This window comes from Ambystoma mexicanum, chromosome 11 (assembly GCF_040938575.1).
Source record: "Ambystoma mexicanum isolate Mex_15411 chromosome 11, UKY_AmexF1_1, whole genome shotgun sequence".
NCBI lineage: Eukaryota > Metazoa > Chordata > Amphibia > Caudata > Ambystomatidae > Ambystoma > Ambystoma mexicanum.
In genome coordinates this window covers 1,098,165,595-1,098,186,646 of record NC_090934.1, presented here as the reverse complement: position 1 = coordinate 1,098,186,646, position 21,052 = coordinate 1,098,165,595, and the positions used below count along the sequence as shown (strand labels likewise).

Here is a 21,052-nt window from a genome sequence, read left to right as displayed (position 1 = left end):
TAACATAGCTACCATACGATTTAGATCAACATATAGGGATTTTGCTGGAGGATTTAAGATTTTACGAAATACCATTAACTTTTTGTACAAAACAATCGAGTCTAGGGATTGAATCTCCAGTTCGACTCTGATAAAAGGGATAGGTACACAATTCGGAAGTCGTAAAGTTTGCTTCCATAATATAACCTCCAACTTATCCAGTGAATTATGTTTAGGCAAGCTTAAGATCTCCAGGATAGGGATATGTTTCCTTTTATAAAAACTCATAAGAGGCCACAATGTAAAAGCACATTTTACATATCTTGTCCTCAACTGTGCGGCCAAATGAATAGCCTTGGTATACAGTCTTTCCATGATTAGCTTGGGTCTCATTGCTGAGTAAAGTGGAAACCCTAATTGTATGACATGATTGAATCTACTCATGGGTGTACCATTTAGTTACCACTTATGTTTGCATATCTGTCTACCCTTCTGACTCATTACACAAGATTTCCCTGCATTTATTATTAATCCATTGTTTCCAAGCTATAGCTCAAGTGCTTTAATTGAACGATGGGTGTCAAATTAAAAAAATGATATCACCCGCAAAAGCAAGAGCTCCTATTTTTCTGAAAGGAGTAGAAGGCCCTTCCCTCCAAACAAACATAAGCTAAGTATTTTGTATGACAAGAAGCAGCAGGCTAAACTCACCATTATACATTTCCAGGAAGTGTTTTGCTAATACTAAGGCAACATTTGCCCAGGATCAACCTGTGGCAGTGGCCGGCAAACTTCAGCCCTCCCTATGTTTTGACCTACAACGCCTATGACCCCTCACCATTGACTATAATGGCTAGGGATGATGGGACTTGTAGGCCAAAACATATGGAGAGCCACAGGTTGCCCACCACTGGCCCATGGCAATGTGTTGCACATTAGGACATTACAAAAAATATATAAATAGAAAAGTCAATGAGTGCTGCACTTATTTGATTGAATAGTAACCTATCTGTTTTCTCTCCACAGCATGCAATGAATGTTATTGGGATCTTTGCAGAAGAGCAAGCAATGGTGCTGCAGATAGTGGCCGGGGTGCTGCATCTGGGAAACATCAGCTTCAAGGAAAAGGGCAACTATGCTGCAGTGGAGAGCGAAGAATGTATGTACTGGTATTTATCAATGGAGAAATGATCATATCAAATGATCTTTTTTATTAGTGTATAGCATGATGTGATCAAATACAGTACTAAAGGGATAACATGTAATAGAACGTGAGGAGGTTGAAGGTGGATGAAAGATGTATAGACATTTGGATTGCCGGCAGTTTGCAGGACGGATATGGTGTGATGCAAGAGATTTGCAAGTTAGATTTATGCATGATGGCTACACCACCTCCACTGTGTTCTGCAGAGTTGTGGATAAGTGAATAACCAGGAGGTATGAGGTGGGGATGATTCCGTGAATCAGGATTTCATGATAATGAGCATATACAAGTCAAGTTCCAAGATCATTAGCATGGACACTAGCCGTCCATTGATGATACCACATTTGGATCTACTCATATAAACCTATGTACAACAAGGCCTACTGGGCCCAGGCCTAGGGCGGCAGATTGCCAGGGAAGCAGCATTTTATTGCAGTTTATTTTTAATGTACTGGTTTTTCAAATATAAAGCCAACTTTGTTTCTCTGAGTCTGACTGATCCACAACACTGCGAGTAAGTATGAGCTGTTAGCAGTCATTCCACTCTGATTGCCAAGGTTTTTGATGGCCAAACTTCTATGCAAAATGCAGCATGCTTTCGGTATTTAGTGATCCAATCATGCAACTCTCAGACATATATGACAGATATAAAGCGCCTTGATCGTTCTTATCTTCCCAAAATGCTCTTTAATATGCAAAACAGCCAAAGCCTCATTGGTTTCATTGATGTCACTTCGCATTATCTTTGGAGTTCTTTTTTATCAATACACACATACACTGTGTTAAGCAATCACTTTTATATTCAAATATAAATACAAATTCAAATACACAAAATGCATTTTTAAACTGTTGCAAAAATGAGGGGTTTCCCTTCAGAAAAGTGAAGGTTAAAAATGATACATCATTTTACAATATTAAATGCATGCCTGTGCTTAAGTCAAGCACATGTGGCACTATTAGACTTCATAAAAACCATATCTGGGGGTAGCATGGACAGAGCCATCAAAATTATTTTAGGAGGGAGAGAGGGCTGTAGCTTGGTACAAAGAAATGGTAGTATAGATATGGTCTAAAGAAACACAAACACTATATATTGTAAAATAATGACAGATTATAAATGCATGTAGACGAAGATAAATCTTGGGAAAGGTAAGTACTATCACATATCATATTAACACAATAAAAACAACTCAATATTCATGGAATACAAATAAAAGTATAACCTTATTTAGAGGAGCATTAAGCAAGTCAAGGTGAGTCAAACCTATAGTTATACATTCTAAATGGCACCAGGCTATTCTTGGGGAATAAGACCAGGTTAGTTATACTTTTACAATACCAGAAATAATCGTCATAACATACAGTGTTATTCAGTAATTAGAAGAACTGAATTCGTGGATTGAGATAAATAATATTTTGTGCCCCAATCAGACAGATTTCAGTTCCAAATCTAACACAACGCACAATATTCTTTTACTCACCTGTGCAGTCAAATATTCATGAAAGAGGTGCCAAACAAAAAGTCTACTACGCGTACATTGATTTCAGCACAGCGTTCGATTCTGTGAATCGCCAGAAGTTATGGTGTAAACCTTTAGCATGGTATATTTCTCTTGGGCTACTAAGGATGTTAATGCTCTTGTATAATGACACTACAAAACATGTATGTACCCAAAGGTATGTACAAACTCTCATAGCATTTGAGAATTATTCTTTTCTTTTGCAATCTCTTTATACATAAACAAACTTTCAATCAAAATATTCTTTATTTTATATAATACATGGAGAAAAAAACAGAAACACAATATATATAAAAACAGTTTTCATTCTTTAAAAATACATGGCAAAATCTGTGATACAACAATTATTTAAATTAGAAGAAACACACAACCACCTGTGACCAACACTGTAACTCATACAAACCAACCACATTCATAATCCATTCCTACAGTGCAAAAAAGTGCAAGGTAAACAATTTATAGAAATAGTAATAGTGGATCTAACAAATCGACCTAAAGTGCAAAGTGCTGTTTTGACATTAAATGCACCAAATTGTTAAAATGCTGGCATGTATCAATTATCTCATTCAGAGATAGTAATTCTACACAAAATCATGCAGGTTATCCAGCTTTTAATGTTCAGTGGAGCTTGTGACAAACGGTGTCTTGTGTAATGACACGTCAGTACGTGTACGCCTCGATGGGAAAGGGAACCTATCCCACTCGATACCTACCCAGTGAAGTGTAAAACAGGGATGCATCTTAGCAGCTACCCTTTTTAATGTTTATTTATCTGACCTTTGTGAACATTTATCACAACTGCACACCTATCCTGTTAAAGTAGGGACAATCTGTTTATTCTAGACAATACCCCTATTGGCTTGCAAACTATGATTAATGCTCTAGATGAATATGTGAGAACTAATGATCTGAGCGTAAGTATAGGAAAAAGTAAAATAATGGTCTTTTCAGATCAACGGATTACCTCAAAACAAACAAGGTGGACATATTCAGGTCTTGCTATGGAACAAGTATGAGTCTATAAATACCTTGGTGTTTAGATAGATGATAAATTAAACTGGTAATTTCATTGGAATCAAATTAATATAAAATGCATGATTGCAGTTAACGCAATTAGCACTTTCATAGGTAAAAATGTGGGGTTTTCAGCATATACGATCTTGCTGTTGTACACAAAAAAATGTCTTCTTTGTTGGAATATGAAATTGAAATTTGGGGCCACAAATATCTTGCAGAACTCAAAAAGTTTGAAGCAAAGATCTTACCCAAAATATTTCGACTACCTAACTCTGTCTCAGTAGAATACATATTGCTGGAGTTTGATCTCAACGGAATAGAAGCCGAGTTTATGTATAATATTTTAATTTGCTATGAAAAATTGAAGCACCTAGATAATGCCACAATTGCGGTTTCCTATATTCATGCATTTTTACTGACCGACCAATGTTGCAAAATGGGCACGTTAGGCAATATCCTGTCTCTACATAAGAAATGGAGTGCAAGATTTTAACACCAATACTGTATTAAGGTTTATTCCTGGGTTTAAAAGGTGGCTGAGATCTACCATCAATGATCATAGTAAAGACCAACACATGACACAGCTATCGACATTCAAAAATTGCAGTATGTATGTTCGCTATAGAATGGATCGTGTCACCCGACGGTTATACATTAGAGCATATCCATCCCCCCAGGTCAGTCGACAATACATCCTACTTAAATTTAACTGCATTGCTGTATTGGAAATCAAATGTGCAAAATTAAGTATTTCGCGACAGGAACGATTGTGTCACCCATGTGGGGAAACAACTATCGAAACTCTGGAACATTTGTTAGTACAGTGTAATAGTCTGAATCTTCTGACATCCCGTTTTTTTGAAATCATACGACAACCAGTTTGATTGTAATGATCTATCTATGATTTGGAATAATTTTATGCCGGGTGATGATGTGAATTTTATATGTTTTATGGTAACATTTTATTGGAAGTGTATTGATATTTTAAATATTTAATCAAATGGAGGGTTCTATTAACTATATACGTTGATTATCATATTTATATGTTGAGTGTCCAGTAGTCCATAGATAGCCCACCCTATATAATCAAGTTTTTAAGAATCTTTTAATGAAGTTTATTGTAACAAGATTTTAAATATTTTTATGTTGTTGTTGTTATTGTTCCTTGTATACATAAAGCTGTGAGGCTATACATGTATTAAATAAAATAAATTTAAAAAGTCATTCAGTTATAGAATCACTTAATTAGACCAACCCTGTTACAAGTATATCTTGCAACATTTGTAGCTTTTTTCCTATTGTGAATGGATACAGTTACAACACCAATGTTACGTTTTTTTTTTAATGTAGTATACAATGTAGCTTACTGTATAACATGTAGTCAACTTTAAATACTATTCTCCATCTCTTTAAAAAAAATAAATGTAATATTTAAAAACACAGTTCAGAGAATGTAATTTAACTCATACTGTCTAGAGGGACCTTATGCTAATCATGGACAAGTAATAAGTGCACTAAAGCAACTCAGGGAAAGTGTAACCCAACATTACAATTTAAGAAGAGCAACAGCTATTCAAGGTCCGTATGATCTATTGGTATATGAACTATCTGCTAACTTATATCTAATTATACCAAGGATACTTTTCAGAAGTGTAGAATACAGTTCTAAGGTAAGTAAGAATTCTTAGCGCAGACCTTTAAGAAGGGCAATAAGCAGTTCAGGGTAAGTAAGGACCATTATACTTTTCGGCGGGGCTACAAGCAACTCACAGACAAGTATGAACTCCAAGGCTGTTTTAGAAATGCACTGAAGTAGATCAGGGAAGGCAAAACCGAATGGTACACTTTAAGAATGCCACACAGTTTTTCAAGGTAGGTAAACCCTATTGGTAAGATTTTACACTCATTCAGTTAAGAACAATAAAACAGTGCTAACACTATTTCTTTTAAGAAGAGTGAAACACATATAGTTTTAAAGGAGCAACCAGCAACTTAACGGTAAGTAATAACCTATGGACACTTTGTAACTTTTTCTATTACTTAGATACAGTTACCACTCTAATATATTTAGCAAGTAAGTACTTTTCACAGATATGGGTTGTTTGACCGAAAACAATGACCTACTGCCGAACTGCCCTATTTATTTTGGTGGAATTGTCTTTGACCTGCTGCGGGGGAGACCCGCCGAACCCCCTTAATGTGGCGGTAGGCCCCCCACTCCCTCTCTGACTTCCACCCCCACCTTAACCCATTCCCTTACCCCACCCCACATCTTTTTTTAATGAAAATATACCAATTGACCTACCGAATTCAACCAAAACAAGTGGTCAATTCGAGTAGGTCAATTTGGCATTAGATCAAATTGGGCGATACCCTTTTCACACTTGTTATATTTTCTAGACATAAGCCTTATCTTTTAAAGTCCTTCCCTATTCTACAGCATGAGTTTTCCCAGTTGCAGAAGAGGGACCCTAATGGTCTAGGAGCCAGCTGGAGGCAGGTCAGGATAGGGTTCAGTTGCAGGAAAGTCAGAGTTCCAGAGGATATCTCTTCAGACATGTAGGTATTCACTTCAGAGTTAGTTGAGTGGTCAGGGACTTCACAGAAGGCTCCCTATAGGCATTCCAGCATTAGGCCTGGGGGGAATGGTATGGGCAAACTCCCAAACACATGAACCACCCACTCCGCCACACAGGACAGACACAACACTTGAGCTAAGCATTACCCAAGCCAACACAACACCTCAGCTAAGAAGAAGAGCTTGAAGATGGTTGTCTTGGATTCTTGGTCTGGAGACTGAAGAAATGGACACTGAAGGGAAACTGGCAGCAGCAGTCAACAGGAGAGGCTTCCAACAAAGGATTCTTCAAGGCTTCTAACAACTCTGCTGATTTGGCACCCTTTACAGGTACCTGCTGAAGAATGAAATGGGTTGCCCATGTAAAAAGCACTCTAGGTGAGTTGGGCCTTGGGGAATATTGGTTGAACCCTTCCGTTATGGCATCTGCATCCAAAGAAGTCATAAAGAGCACAGTGGGGCTTAAGGCAGAGAGTTATATCCTGACGAAATCTAGATCCTCAGAGTCGCTAACCTGGTACCTTGCAATTAAGAAGCGGGTTGGCTGTGAAGAGTATTTAGATTATGTCACCCCCCAGGAGGGAAACAATTGTATTTCTAAAGTTCCGTCTTGGGATTCTGCCCACAGCTGCACTCTTACATAAATGGAATAATACCCTTCCCCCAACATGCATCCTCTGTGGTGATGCCGTTGATGTTCTCCAACACTATTCATTAATGTGCCCCGGGACCAAGCCGCTGAGGAAATGCTTCCTGAAGCTGCTATTTTTGAACCGTGGTTGTAAGACAATAAGCAACGCCTTGGCTAAATGCTTGGCTACCACAGATGTTTTAGCTGTTTTTGCAACAAGTAATTATTTGAGCTGGGCATGGAGAGTCCACTTGAAGTCTAAAGAGCCAGCTCAGCCACCCCTGGCAATTATTCCTTGATTTATTGTCGGGATGCTTTGGATTAAGGCACTATATAAATAACATATCATCATTATCATTAAAACCCCTGACTTTTTAATTCTTTTATCTACAATGTATTGATGAATTTTGCAAGGATTGTATTGTACTGTTTCTGATGGATTTATGTAGTGTTGCTTTTATGACTTTTACTGTTGAAATAAAGCCTGTGAATGAAAATATCGCTGGTCAGATTCTCTTCACTCATCTTGTCCTCCGCTCTGGTGAGGGGACTTCAAGGATTCGAGTCGGGACTCTGGAGGTCAAGCAGGATTCCACCAAAGTTTTGTCAGGAATCAAACTTCGGAAGACCATGCACTGCATACTGGCCTGAGGTCCCTGAGTATTGGCAGTTTGGAGCCCAGCAAGGTTGCAGCGCGCCAAGGGATGGCTCAAAATGCAGGTATTCTCCTGACTAGTGGAATTCACCAGTCTCTTGATAGGAGTCATCATTTTCAGGTTGCTTGGAAGGAAGGGTTAAAACAGACTCTGGTTACACAGCAAACTTTCTGGTCGCTGGAATTCGTTACAGATGTCCTTTCTTCATCTTCCTCTTCAGAATTGGTTCCAGTGGCCGACTTGTCAGCAACTTCCAGGATTGGACTATTTATCAGGAACTACAGCACAACTTCTACAAACCCTGCCTGCAGTTTACAGAAAGGGTCAGCTGGCTGTCCAATCAGGACAAAAAGGCTGTTAGTGTATAACCACTGCCACCAGCCATTCAAGTTAGATTGCAATTGCAACACAAATGTTACCAGGATAGTGAGAAAGGGGATATATTATATCGCCCCAGCACTCCACATAAGGTGGGGGTGTGCTGGTTTCACATATAAAATGTAAAGGAGATGATAATCCATCCCACTTTACTTCTTGGGAACAGTAGTTCACCCAAGAGATAATAAGAGAAATTACAAAGGCAAGCCCAGTGTGGCAACCCAGCCTAATCCCAACATTTATAGGGAACGATGGATCCATACACACACTATGGAGACACATAAAAAGGGTAAACGACTAGGTGAGAAGGGAAAAAGAGTCTCACTCACCTTGGGACAAGCGAAAATAATCACCAAGTCCAGCAAAAGGTCTGGGTTTCAATATATATATATATATATATATATATGTGTATATATATATATATTTTTTTTTTTTTAATTATTTTTTTTTTTTTACCAAGCAGGCAATAAAATGATGTTCAGAAGCAATCACTACTTTCCCTCCTCTGCCTCACATTTCAGAGGTCTGCGGCCGCCCAACAGTGGCAAGCATGAAATAGATCATAGAGAAGTTAAAGTTGCAAATAGTAAATCTGAATGCCAAGTGCATCAAGAAACCTGTGAAAGGATACTGAAAGTCATAGAAGGGTGAGAACAAACACTTTGTGCCAAAGGTACACACAGTTTCACAGCTCTAAAGTTGTCCCGTAAAGATATCTACTCAGCTATCTTTACAGAAGCTGCTAAGTGCTAAGCAGGCAAATTGCATCTGTGCTGGGTTTATCATGTGTCTTTGACATTCTGCTGCACGCTCAGTACTACCAGGAGAACCAAGTGCAATGTATGTCACACAATGCAGTACTGTGATGTATATAAGTAATCTTTACATTGATTATATTTTAAATACAAGGTAGGACTTTTACTGTGAAACAGTACTTCAAACGACAGCAGGACATCTATAGCTATACCCACAAATCTCAATATGTTCCTGTGTATTGTACAGTCCAACTCTACGCAGTTAACAAACATTTTAAATTACTTTAAACACAAGCTGGAAAGACCCATAGCCTAAACCACACCCACAAAGGTAATTCTAACACCAGAGCTGTAACCATGAGAAGGGGGTTGAGTTCTGTTTATTCAACATTTTTATAAGCTGTGCATGTCCCGCTTTCATATATTTCATATGTAAACTTTACCATTTGAGAAGACCAGATGTAGAAACTTAGTTACGTTGCATTAATAGTACAGACCCGTCTGGGTGCGTCTCATAGAGTGACAGCAGGTCATTTGTGAGGGAAACGAGATGTTAGCATTGAAACCAAAATTCCTCGTTCCAACCTTCTCTCACTTATGTCCAGTTGGCAGACTGCTTATGTTCTTATCGCTTCCTCTAAAAGATTGTTTTCGGACCTAACTGAAAGTAGACCATTAGCCGTAACAATCACCTCTAGTGCACTCAACTGTAACACGCTGCAAATCTTCTCAAATCTTGGTCAATAGAGATCTGAAAACATTCTGTCAACGAAGATAACGTAGAAGATGACAGGCTTGGATTAATAGACAGGAAGCAATATGCTTCTAATCCCTGCAACCTTAAAAAAATTTCTTATAATGTCATGGAGCAAAAATGGGGGACAAAATGGGGGCGAAGGGGCTTAGTTTGGACACCGTGGACAGTTTGTTGACGGGTGAATCTGGTGAAGGTGCAGAGTCTGGCAGAGGTGGAGTAAAGTTGGGGGTTGGGGCTCATGCACTTATTTGGGCCTAGGGCAGCAGAAATCCTAAATATGCCACTGGGCCTACTCACTTACTGGGACTTTTCTCCAATATTCACATATTGACTTTTCTCGTGCACAGATCTAGCAATTTCAGATTTGTGTTGAAAAAGATATTGCGTCATACCCTTACATAGAGACCTCATGGAGCTTGTCCCTGGGTTTGACTGCCAAGACAGGACATTTCTAGTCACCCTTCTTACAAATGTAGTCTTCCTACTAGAGCCCATCGGCACCTGGGACATATTATTCAAATCTGCCTGTAGCATAGGCCAGGCTCTCACTGTTCAGGCATTGCTACTTTTGCATGAGTATCCTCGTCAGGCTCAAGTAACAACGTTGTTACCGGACCGGCAGGGTCGTAATGACCCCCACTGTTTTTTTAAGTACATGAGACTGTACAACTGCTACTGACTGTGAGGTTAATGGAGTGCATTTTGGCATAAACTAGGCTTATGCATAAACCTGTGGTGACATATCCATACGGTCCCAATCAGGCAGGGAAATTGCCAAAGTAAGACTGTTATCAAACCATGACTAGACACTGTCAGCATGTGCTAGATGCCTAACCTTCCCACTCCAACAGCTATTCCTACAAGGTATAACAGGCAAAAGATAGCATACATAATTGACAGGCCATAAAACGTCATTCGAATCTGGGCCTACTAAAATTAGAGCCTTCCATGCCTTCTTGCTGCATTGTAGTTGTGTCATCTACTTTGCAGAACTGAAGGTAAACATTAAATTCACACAGTGCTTTCCTTTTGTTCTCATTAGTTTGGGTATTAGGTGGTGCTTGCACCTCCTTTCAGCCGAAACTATTACATTATAGTACATATACAGAGAAATGGCATATGAGAAGGGACACAACATTTGTAGATGCTGTTTGGTTATTTGCCCACCCATTGATTGCCCATGGCCATTCTAATCCCTATGGCCATTCCCGCCCAGTTCCTGCCCGTCCCTCACCAAAACTGCTCCAGATGGGAAGTCTTTGAGCTTGTTTTAATCAACCCTTATCATCAAACTTTGCACTGGAAGTGCCTGCCAGTGTTTTCTCAAAGCAGTCTTCTGAGAGTGAATGACTTAATTGGAACTGTAAATGTGCTTCTGGTGTAATAGACATGTCTTAACCAGGTCTGCCTTCTTCAGCCACTCGATTTAAAAGCACTATGCTTGTCCTTCGCTAGAGTCCTCTTAAAAACGAGCATTAGCAAAGCCAACAGTTTTGAATTGTGTTTAAGTAATAGGCATTTGCCAGGCACTGCTATTAGATCTCCAGATACTTGCACCATTTTGCATCTGCTACCATCAATGACATGATATGATATGATAGTTTATGATATGATATTGTTTGTGCCCTCCCTGATTTACACGTGTAAAATGAATAAAACAGACACTCCCTGTACAGGGAATAAGGCACAAAAGAGCAGGCTGCGAGAGTTCAAGGAAAAGTTAATCTAGATCTCTGAGAGCGCTCTGACAAATTATCGTTACATTGCATTTTTATACAGTAGTGTGTGATGTAATTAACATAGGATACTAAGTCGATTCCGGATTGGTCAGTTGCACACTGTCTCAGGTGTGGGTGGCATCTCTTCCTCCGGGTTGGTTGCTTGGTTGGCGGGAGGATTGACTTCAGACATCTGTGCTCTGGATGGGTGAAGGTCAGGTTACTGTGAAACACGGTGGTCACTATCTATCTAAGCTAATGAATACATTCTAAATAATGCATGCACTAAATAATGGTTGATCAAAAGACCCTCAGTAGTTTATCATGTCACTTTACAAATCACACAGGTATCTATATCATCTATAACATTTGGGTTACACAGGTCACAGGTTTAAGGGTCTTGACCACCATAATACTCTCATTGAACTGTGGTGTTAGTCTCACAAGAATCTCAGGTATGTGGCATTTGTTAGTATTAGGCACGATATACTGCAACAGGGGTCTAATGTTAGTTGGGGTCAGTTGGGTGGGCTTCATAGCATGGTCAGCGGTCTGGCACATAAAAGGAATATCTTGCAGGGACACAGGGTTAGAATGGCAATAAGTTTCAACTGGCAAGGGTAAGAGGGCAAGGACACTTTTGTGGAGATGGATGAGCTATGTGCTTAGCTCATGTTGGTTCACATGCAGGACAGTGATCTCAGAGGAAAAGAGATGTGTTACATTTATTATTTGTTGCAAGCATCTCTGGCTTCAGCGTGAAAATGGAGCTGCAGAGTTTTCCAGTCAGAGTGGGAGCAAGGGTGGGGGCCATGTGCTCCGAGCTGCTGCGGCGAGGAAAGGGAGAGAAGCATTTTGTACTATCGCAGTGAGGCCTGGTCACAAGATGGAGTCGAAAGGGGGTACAAAAATGGATGCCCTGTGTCCTGCTCAGTGGTCCCATCTACGCGAATGTAACCCAAAGTTAACATTGCATAAGGGCAAGGGGTGTACCCACTACTGGAGGCACTTGGTCCGAGTTTTGTACTGAGAAGTGACGGCAGAGAGGGGCCTGTTGGCCCCTCGCTCCCACACATTCCCCCCTTTTGTTACATCTAAAGTAACAAATATTTATTTTTTATTTTTTTCATTCTCCCTTCGGTAGTACTCAGCTTCCTCCCATGCTGGGGTACCTTTTATTGGCATCCATGCCCTGCATACGCGTCTCAAGCTATTCCCTCTTCTTGCATATTCATCTGGCGTGCACATCAAGTAAATTCCTCCATCCCCATCTAGGCCCACCCATACTTCTCTGTACCATTGCAACTCCCTTGGTTCTTTTATCGTTGTATGATGCAAATTATCAACTATGTCCCCATATTGCTTGTAAATGGCTGTCATCCTGTATTGTGGTGTAGTGTACTCCCCTGTTTGTATTTCTGCATCTATCATGGTAGCTACCGTTGTCGGTCGGCCCATTGTTACCATCATCATAGCTGAGGTTGGCATACCTTTATCACAACACCGGAGTCCCAGTTGGCACACACAGAAAAACAGGAGCACAAAGACGATGATGGGGATGAGTATTTTCATTTCCACGTTTACCCATGATGGTATCCAACTGAACAGATTGTCGAACCATGTGCTTTCTTCTGCTCCTCCCTCTGTTCTCATCCTCTCTCCTAGATTGTGCACTGCTGTTATCACATGTGAGAGTGTCCCGTTATCAGCATCCTCAGTTGGCACGAACGTGCAACACGTCCCCCCAATTTTTCGTCAAACACCGCTGTCCATCGCCGTGAGGAGATCTAGGACGTATCTGTTTTGCCTTGTCATTAGGCGCAGTGCGCGGAGCTCTGTTTTTATCACGTTGAACCCTTCTTCAGTGTCGTTAGCCAGTTGGATGAGCTCCCAGTGCACTATCTGCAACCATTTGAAGTGAGGTGAAAAATGTCTCTGCTGATGAAAAGAGCTTGTATTTCTGTGGGATCTCAGTAAGGAGTTTTGATGATTTGGATGAGATGTAATTGGAGGACCTTTTACTTCGTGCTAACCTTTTCTTTAGTTCATATTCTGACAATAGTTCATACGCTGGAGCTTCTGTTGTCATTTGTTGGGGCGCTGTCGATGGTTCAGCCGATTGCCCTGCTGCCGATATGCCAACCGATTGCCCTGCTGCCGATATGCCAGCCGATTGCCCTGCTGCTGATATGCCAGCCGATTGCCCTGCTGTCCCTTGGATATGGCTCTCTGGTATTAGCATCAGGGCTGTGTTGAGGGTGGCTAAAGCACAAGTTCCTTTCCATGATGCTGGGAGGTGCAGGTAAGCTTGTTTGCCGCAAATCCAGTACATACCCATTAGTGCAGCAGTGCCTTTCTTCATGTCAGGTATGATTACTGTCTTGTTACATTTCCTTGTCTCCTCCATGTTCACTCTTCCTTCCCCATGGAAACACAGTTCATGTGGCACTTCTTTCTGTATTTTGATAGGTTTTTCCAACGCTGTGACCCACGTTAGTTTCGTGAAATGCTGCGACCAGATGGGGTCACATACCTCCTTTACCCATTGGAAGATGTCATTGGATAGGCCTCAAAGTGCTTCTGCTTTGCATTCGATAGTTTCTTCGTGCCACTTATTTCCTGCATATCTCGTCCCCTTGATGACAAGAAATTGTTCCTTAAGGCAAATTACTCCTTGGCATCTGCTTGTGCACGTTCTTTCATTTTCCAGTTTTTCCAATGTGACGGTGTGCGCTTGGAACGTGCTCTTTATCCTGCACAAAACCAGATGAAATAAACATTGGGCCTCCGACAAGGGCACTTCCTGCGGTATTAACATTTTCGGTGTTCCTGATGCATGCGGAATGAGTGAACAGACGTAGCAGCTTTCATTTGTTGCTTGCTTCGCCGTGGCATTCATGTCGGAATACCATTTATTTGATTGATCAGGGTGGCGGGGATCTCCTATTTCATCTAACCCCAGGTCATGATAAATGTATATTTTCCTTTCTGCCCCCCTTTTTCTCCTCCTTCTTCCTTCCTTGTTATTGTTTTTCACCTTTTTGTAATGTATTGGAAACATCCCAGCCCAGGTTGTATCATTGTTATTCAATATGGCATGTGTATCTTCATTAGTAGCAGCAGTGTCGTGTGAGGTAGGGTGTATGGTTATCTGTGAACGTGTACTAGTGTTAGTTATGTCGTTTGGCCAGTAATAATCGCCATCGTATTCATTGAGTTCATAATCATTACTCATATTTATATTAGGAAGTAGCAAGGAGACACCTGTTGGGCCTGCGGTGGCGTGTTCTGAATGTTGCATTACAATTGTACGATTGGCATTAATGTCATATGTTATGGAGAGAAGCGTAGTGAAAGAGTGATGGAGAAAAGCGAGGAACAATAATCGAGAGGAAGAAGAGAGAGAGAGAGAGAGTATTATACAATAAAAAAAGGAGGAGCAGAAAAGAAGAAAGTAGGAGATAGGTCATGCAGAACAAGACGCATATCATAACTTTTATCTCAGCCGGCTCTGTTTGCCGACAATTTTCTTATCCCTTTTCCAACTTCATTTGTGGTGCTAGTAGTACCATCTTGCTGATCCTGGGGGATTCTACTATCGCGTGCCCTCCTCACATCTGATAAGTGCACCAAATACTTCAATCACTTCACCTTCACTGCAGTGGGTGTACTATATATGACCTCATAAGGGCCATGAAACCTGGGTGAATTCCACCTCCTTACAAAGCTACAAAGGTACACCTGTGCTCCTGGTATCAGTGGCCCACTTGGGCTGTCTGTGGCTGGTGTGGTAGTATCAGTCGCCATATTTTCAGTAAAAGGCGGTGCTATTTGTCGCGCTATGCTGCGTACTGCGCGTGTCAACTGGGTTAGGTATTCCTTGAACTCTTCCCCCAGCACTGTGGCAGCCCTGTGTGCATCCGATGCTCTCCTAATCGGAGATACTGGCGTGTGTATTCGTCTCCCAGTTACAATTTCATGGGGGCTCAGATGGTGGTCATTACATGGTTGCGTTCTGAGTTGGAACAGTGCTACGGGCAAGCAATACACCCAGTTTTTCTTCAATGTATTGCACAATTTTGATAGCTTACTCTTCAGCAATCCGTTGATCTTTTCTACCATCCCATTCGCCATCGGATGATAAATTGAACATAGTTTGTGTTTTACCCCCAAGAGTGATGTCACTTCCTTAAAGAGGTCATTCACGAAGTGCGTACCATTGTCTGATCTTATCACATCGCATATTGCCCATCGGGAGAACACTTCCCGAACAAGGAATTTCGCCGCACACTTCGCATCTGGGTAGCGATATGGGCCCGCTTCCACCCATCTTGAAAAGGGGCATACCACTACAATCAAATATCTTGCTCCATTACACCGCTCTCCCATATCAGCATAATCTATATGGAGCTCTCTAAATGGTCCTGTTGGTCAGGGCAGGGTACTGCGCAGTGTTCTCAATGTCATCCCTGAAATATATGTTTGGCATGTTATGCATTCTACGATGAATTTTGACAGGTGCTCTTGTAAATTAGGGACGAACCTATGTTCCAGAATGTCTGCGGCAATGTGTTGTTTTGCTACATGGCCGGGGAAATGTAGTTGCTGGAACGCTATTTCTAGTAATTCTATGGGTATTACTACCTTTCCTGTTGTCTCCTGCCTCCAAATGAGGTCTGTGGCTGATTGTTTACATCCCCGTTTGTTCCACAATTCTTGTTCCTCCTGTGGTGCTCTTCTTTGTAAATCTTTTATCTGCGCTATTGGTGTATTACTGTAGGCTTCTTCTAGTGGTTCTGTAATGGTTGCCTTTACAACGCATTTGAGTGTTGGTGTTACATTGAAATATGAAGCCTCTTTCGCCGCTGTGTCGGCTGCCGCGTTTCCCAATGAGATTGCATCTGTGTTGTTGGTATGGGCTTAGCATTTCACCACTGCCACTACCAACGGTACTGCTAGTGCGTCTATCAGCTCATTCAATATGTTGGCGTGCTGTACTGGAGAGCCATCCACTCGTCTGAACCCCCTTCTACGCCACCGGGACAGCCCTGAATGGACTGTTGTAGTTGCATATGCTGAATCAGAGTATATGGTTACTATGCATCCTTTAGCTGTGTGCAATGCCTCAATCAATGCAGTTAGTTCATCTGCCTGTGCTGAGTAATGGGACGGGAGGTGCTTTTGGACAATCATTTCATAGCCATCTTCTTCCATGCGCACTACCGCCATCCCTATGTGTTATTCCCTGGTTCTGGGTTTATTGATACTGACCCATCTATGAAGTATATTTCTCCCTCCTCCAGGGCATTTTCACTTGCTTTTGGGATGTCATCACCTTCCCCCTCATAGGTGGCACAATCGTGTTCCTGTATGTCCTCTGTCGTGCATGGCTCTGTGATGAATGTAGCTGGGTTTACTGTTTTGCACCTGATAACGTGTATGTTGGGGCTCGAAATTATTATCTCATATGCTGTTGCTCTCTGTGTTGTTAATGTTGATTTTGATCACTCAAGAATGGCAAATAAGGAATGTTCTGCATATAGCGTTACTGAACAACCCATCACAATGATGGTGCTTTTTTCAATCGCGAAGGCCGCAGCTGCGAGTGCCTGTGCGCACGCGAAGTGACCTTGCATTACGGGATCTAATGTCCCGCTGTAGTAAGGCAATGGTTTGTGACCTAATGATGTTTTCTGTGTCAGTACTGCCGTCATCAATGTTCCATTACAGTGTGAAAACAAGAAAAATTCCCTCTCATAATCTGGTTTCGCGAGAACTGGGGCACCAGCAATGAGGTCTTTTAGTTTAAAATACTGTGTCATCATTTCATGTGTCCATTTTATTGCGGCTCTATTTTTCTGCGCTTCTTTTAATGCTTGTAGCAATGGACGTGTGTATGCTGCATAATCGAGGATCCATGGTCGACAATAGTTACAGATGCCAAGAAACTTTTGCATGTCCTTCACTGTTTTTGGGATGATTATGTTGCGTATGGCAGCTGCTCTGTCTGGGAGTATTTGTTTCCCATCTTTTGATATTAACTGTCCGAGGTGTACAACCTCGGCGAGGCAGTATTGCAATTTTCCTTTGTCCACCTTGTACCCCTTGGTAGCTAGCACATTCAGTAGTGCTATCGAGTCTTCTCTGCACTTTTCTTCTGTATGGCTGCAGACGAGTAAATCGTCTACGTATTGAATAATGGTGCTCTCTACATCTATATTTCCAATGTCTTCACGTAGCAATCTGTTAAAAATGCTGGGGCTCTCGCAATACCCTTGTGGGAGTCTGTGATGTTCATACCTGTTGTTCCCTGATGTGAACGCTGTCAGGTATTGAGATCCTGGTTCGAGTGGTATAGAGAAGAAAGCATTTTTCAAATCAATTACAGTAAAACATGTTGATTCTTTCGGTATGCTGCACAATATTGATGCCGGGTTAGGCACTAATGGGAACTCTTTTTGAATGACGTCATTGAGTGGGCGCAGATCTTGGATCATCCTCCACGCCCCTCCTTTTGTTCTTTTGATCGGGAGGGAAAATTGCTGTATTACACGGGGAGTTTGATGGCACTATGATACCTTGTTTTAGGAGTGCATTTATGGTTTTCCTAATTCCCTCCTCTGCTTCTCTCGATATGGGATATTGTTTTACCCTCGGTGGTATGGCACCTGGCTTGAGTTTTATTTTTATCGGTGTCACTTCATGTAGTAACCCTACATCGTGGGGCCCTGTAGTCCAAATTTCAAGTGCTACTTTTGCCATGTCCTCCTCAAATATGGTCGGTGGGGCATTAACGCTAGCCATGAGTGGGTTGTGTACCTCTCTGTACTGGATCATAATATCACATGGTATACTTATTTCCATTATTATTTCTCCGTCATCTTCACTATCAGTGAATAATTCCTTTTCTGTTATGTCTCTTAGCATTACGTTTGGGTCTATGCATAACACAGTTCTCCACTCGCACCCATGCGCATCCAGTCCTATGACCACAATACGTTTGTTGGATACCTGAACTGCCCTGATGTCTATGGACATGATTTTGCCTGGCACGACATCTGTGTGTGCAATTGGGCAGAATATGAAATCTGATGGTGTTCTCCATTCTTTTCTCGTTATCTCTGGTACCACTCGTGCTAATACCTTGATGCCATAAATAAACATGCTTATATCAATGGGTATTCCTCGCACCACAACTTCATTCATTACTGTGCTGATCATCAACATGGCTCGTACTGGGCACATTCCTGGGGTTGAACATACTATTCCTCGTTCTGTAAACGAGATGGTCATATTTAATTTACTTAGCAAATCGCTCCCCAGAAAATTGATTGGCGCGTCTTCGTGGTACAGTAAGGGTGCGTGCACGGTTTTTCCCCCCACTGTTATGTCAAGATCTTTAGTGTAAAGAACTTTTAAAATAGCCCCAGAGAACCCCTGTGTTCCAAATTCCTGCCTGAGAGCGGAAACCGCCCTTTCATAGGACATGACTTCTCTGCTCCTGAGTCTACTATGAAGATAAACTGCTTGTTTTCTATCTCTGCCCCCACTAGTGGTTCCTCTTCTGCACGTAGGGTGGTGGATAGGACTGGACACGCAAGTGTTCCCTGTGGGCTGTCCTAATCTGAATGTCTTTCTTGTCCTGGTACTGAAAAGACATTGGGCCTCATTACGAGTCCGGCGGTAACCACGGCGGTAAAACCGCCTGGTTACCGCCGGACTCGTATTACCATTCCGCCTCCGTGATTCCCGGAATTACCGGGGCATTACAACCCCGGTTTTCCGGGAATCACGGAGGCGGAATGGTGTAAATCCCCATTCCCATTGAGTCCTATGGGACTCAATGGGAATCGGGATCATGGAAACACCGGCAGCATCTCGTAATGCTGCCGGTGTTTCCTCGTCCGCCTGCATGCGGGAGGTGTTAAACCCGCCAGGTCAGACCTGGCGGGAACATCACCTCCCGCCTGCAGGGGTCGGGATCAGGCGGTCCGGAAACAACGGTGGCGGCGGGTTTACCGCCACCGTTATTTCCGGACCGCCAGGGTCGTAATGAGGCCCATTGTCTCCAACCACTGTCACGCCACGGTATGGTGCGGGCACACCGTTTGCAGCTGTTGCAAAACAATTATTGTTTGTGTTTCCTACCGCGTTTTGTCTTGCCATAGGTTGTGGTGGTGGTTGCTGTCCTTGCTGCATTTGAGGTTCGTTATAGTACTGGTCCTGCTGTCTCCCTCCTCCCATCGATAGTCCATATGGGCTACCTGGGTGTGGGCACCCCCAGCCTTGTTCGTTCTCTATGGCCTGTTGCCCTTGGAAATACCCTGAAGGCTGCATTCTACAATCTCTTGAATAGTGTCCCCACCTCCCACAATTCCAGCATGACCCTTGTGGTCCGCCTCTCATTCCTTGACCACCAAATCCTCTATTGCCATACCTCCAAACCCCCCTCTCTGGCCACGGTACCCACCTCTTCCTCTTGCTGGTCTTTCTTGCCACTGTTGTCCGCCGTATTGCTCTTCTCCGTTCCACGGTCTTTGTCCTCCTGTTGCCCGCAGTGCCGCTATTGTGACTGGTCTGTTTCCCGCTCCTTCATCCCCCTCGTTTTCTCTATCTGTGGCTACGGTGGCGTTGATGGCGGCGACCTTCACTAATTTGTTCTGTACCAGCTTTGCTTCGTCTGCCAGCCTTTTCTGTGCTATCTCCTTTTCTCTCTCTTTGATCCTCCTGCATTGTGCACAATTATACTCTATATTTCAGGCCAACCCTTGGCTTCCATACCAGCTATTTATCCAAGGCCTTCTGTACCTCCTTCGGGAGCCCCTTTTTGATGATAAAATAGAACAAGGCGGTGGACTGGTTCCACGCCGTGCCAGTTTCGCTTCTCCACAAATCCTGCACCCGCAGTATGAATTGCGTGGGATCCTCGTTCTCCTCCATTTTACACTGCATCACTAAATATAAATCCGGAATATAAGAAAACATGCGCCACAATGCATCCCACACTTTTGCTCGAACGTTGTTGAACGCCGACCCATCGTGGTGGTCGCAACTCATGGTTACTCTGGGGAAACCGGCCTTTTCCCACACTGCGTCTGCTTGTTCGCCAATTGCTGACACTAATAAACTTTTCAAATCCCCTATTGCTAGTGGCACTCCTGCCGTGTTTTTCTCAAAGGCGTGTATCCATTTCCCAGCCCCTCCTGATAGTCGAGGGAGGACCTTCAGCAGGTTGTTTTTATCCATTTGAGCCCATGGAATGTAGTGTGGCCTACCTGCTCCTTTATGTATTAATGGCATTTGTAACTTGTGTTTCTTTTCTATCTTACTTACCGCACCTTTCTTTATTTTACTTACCATCATATTCCCTCCTCGCTGTCTTAATCTACCCTGCCATAGTGGTGGCGATGGTGTTTCTGGGTAATGGCGGTTTGGCAGTGGGGACCCGGACTCGGCAGCTGCCTCTTCATATTCGTCTAAGTCACTCCATACCTCTTCTATTTCTGATTCTTGCTCATTGTTTTCTTCACGTCCTTCCCCTTTCTCACTTTCTGGGGTGGGTGGGCGTATAATCCTCACGGGTTTGTCATTTAGATGAAACAGGAACTCCCCTGAATGCCACTCTTTCTCTCGCCCTTGTGGTATGCATGTCCCTTGTGATGATATTGATCGCGCTGGCGTTGAGATTGCTGGCGCTACTTCCCCTGCTGTGCTTAATGATGTCGTGAGATCTGCCATGGATAACGGTGGCACCTCTCCTCCCCCTGGCAGCATTTGGCCTCTATCACACAATGTTCTTAGCCGCGTTATTTCCATCTGTCCATGTGCCAACTGGCGGTCCAATTCTCCGGTTAAGTGG

The 21,052-nt window shown here is 42.5% G+C and overlaps 1 protein-coding gene across 5 annotated transcripts in view; it reads left to right on the top strand.

The window, feature by feature from the left end:
• MYO1E (myosin IE) overlaps window positions 1–21,052 on the top strand; it is a 933,795-nt gene that overhangs the window by 453,335 nt on the left and 459,408 nt on the right. For all 5 annotated transcript variants that reach the window (XM_069624389.1, XM_069624388.1, XM_069624387.1 and 2 more), the window contains one exon: window positions 1,006–1,138. In XM_069624389.1, the coding sequence (XP_069480490.1) occupies window positions 1,006–1,138 (133 nt within the window). The remainder of the gene's footprint in view (window positions 1–1,005; window positions 1,139–21,052) is intronic.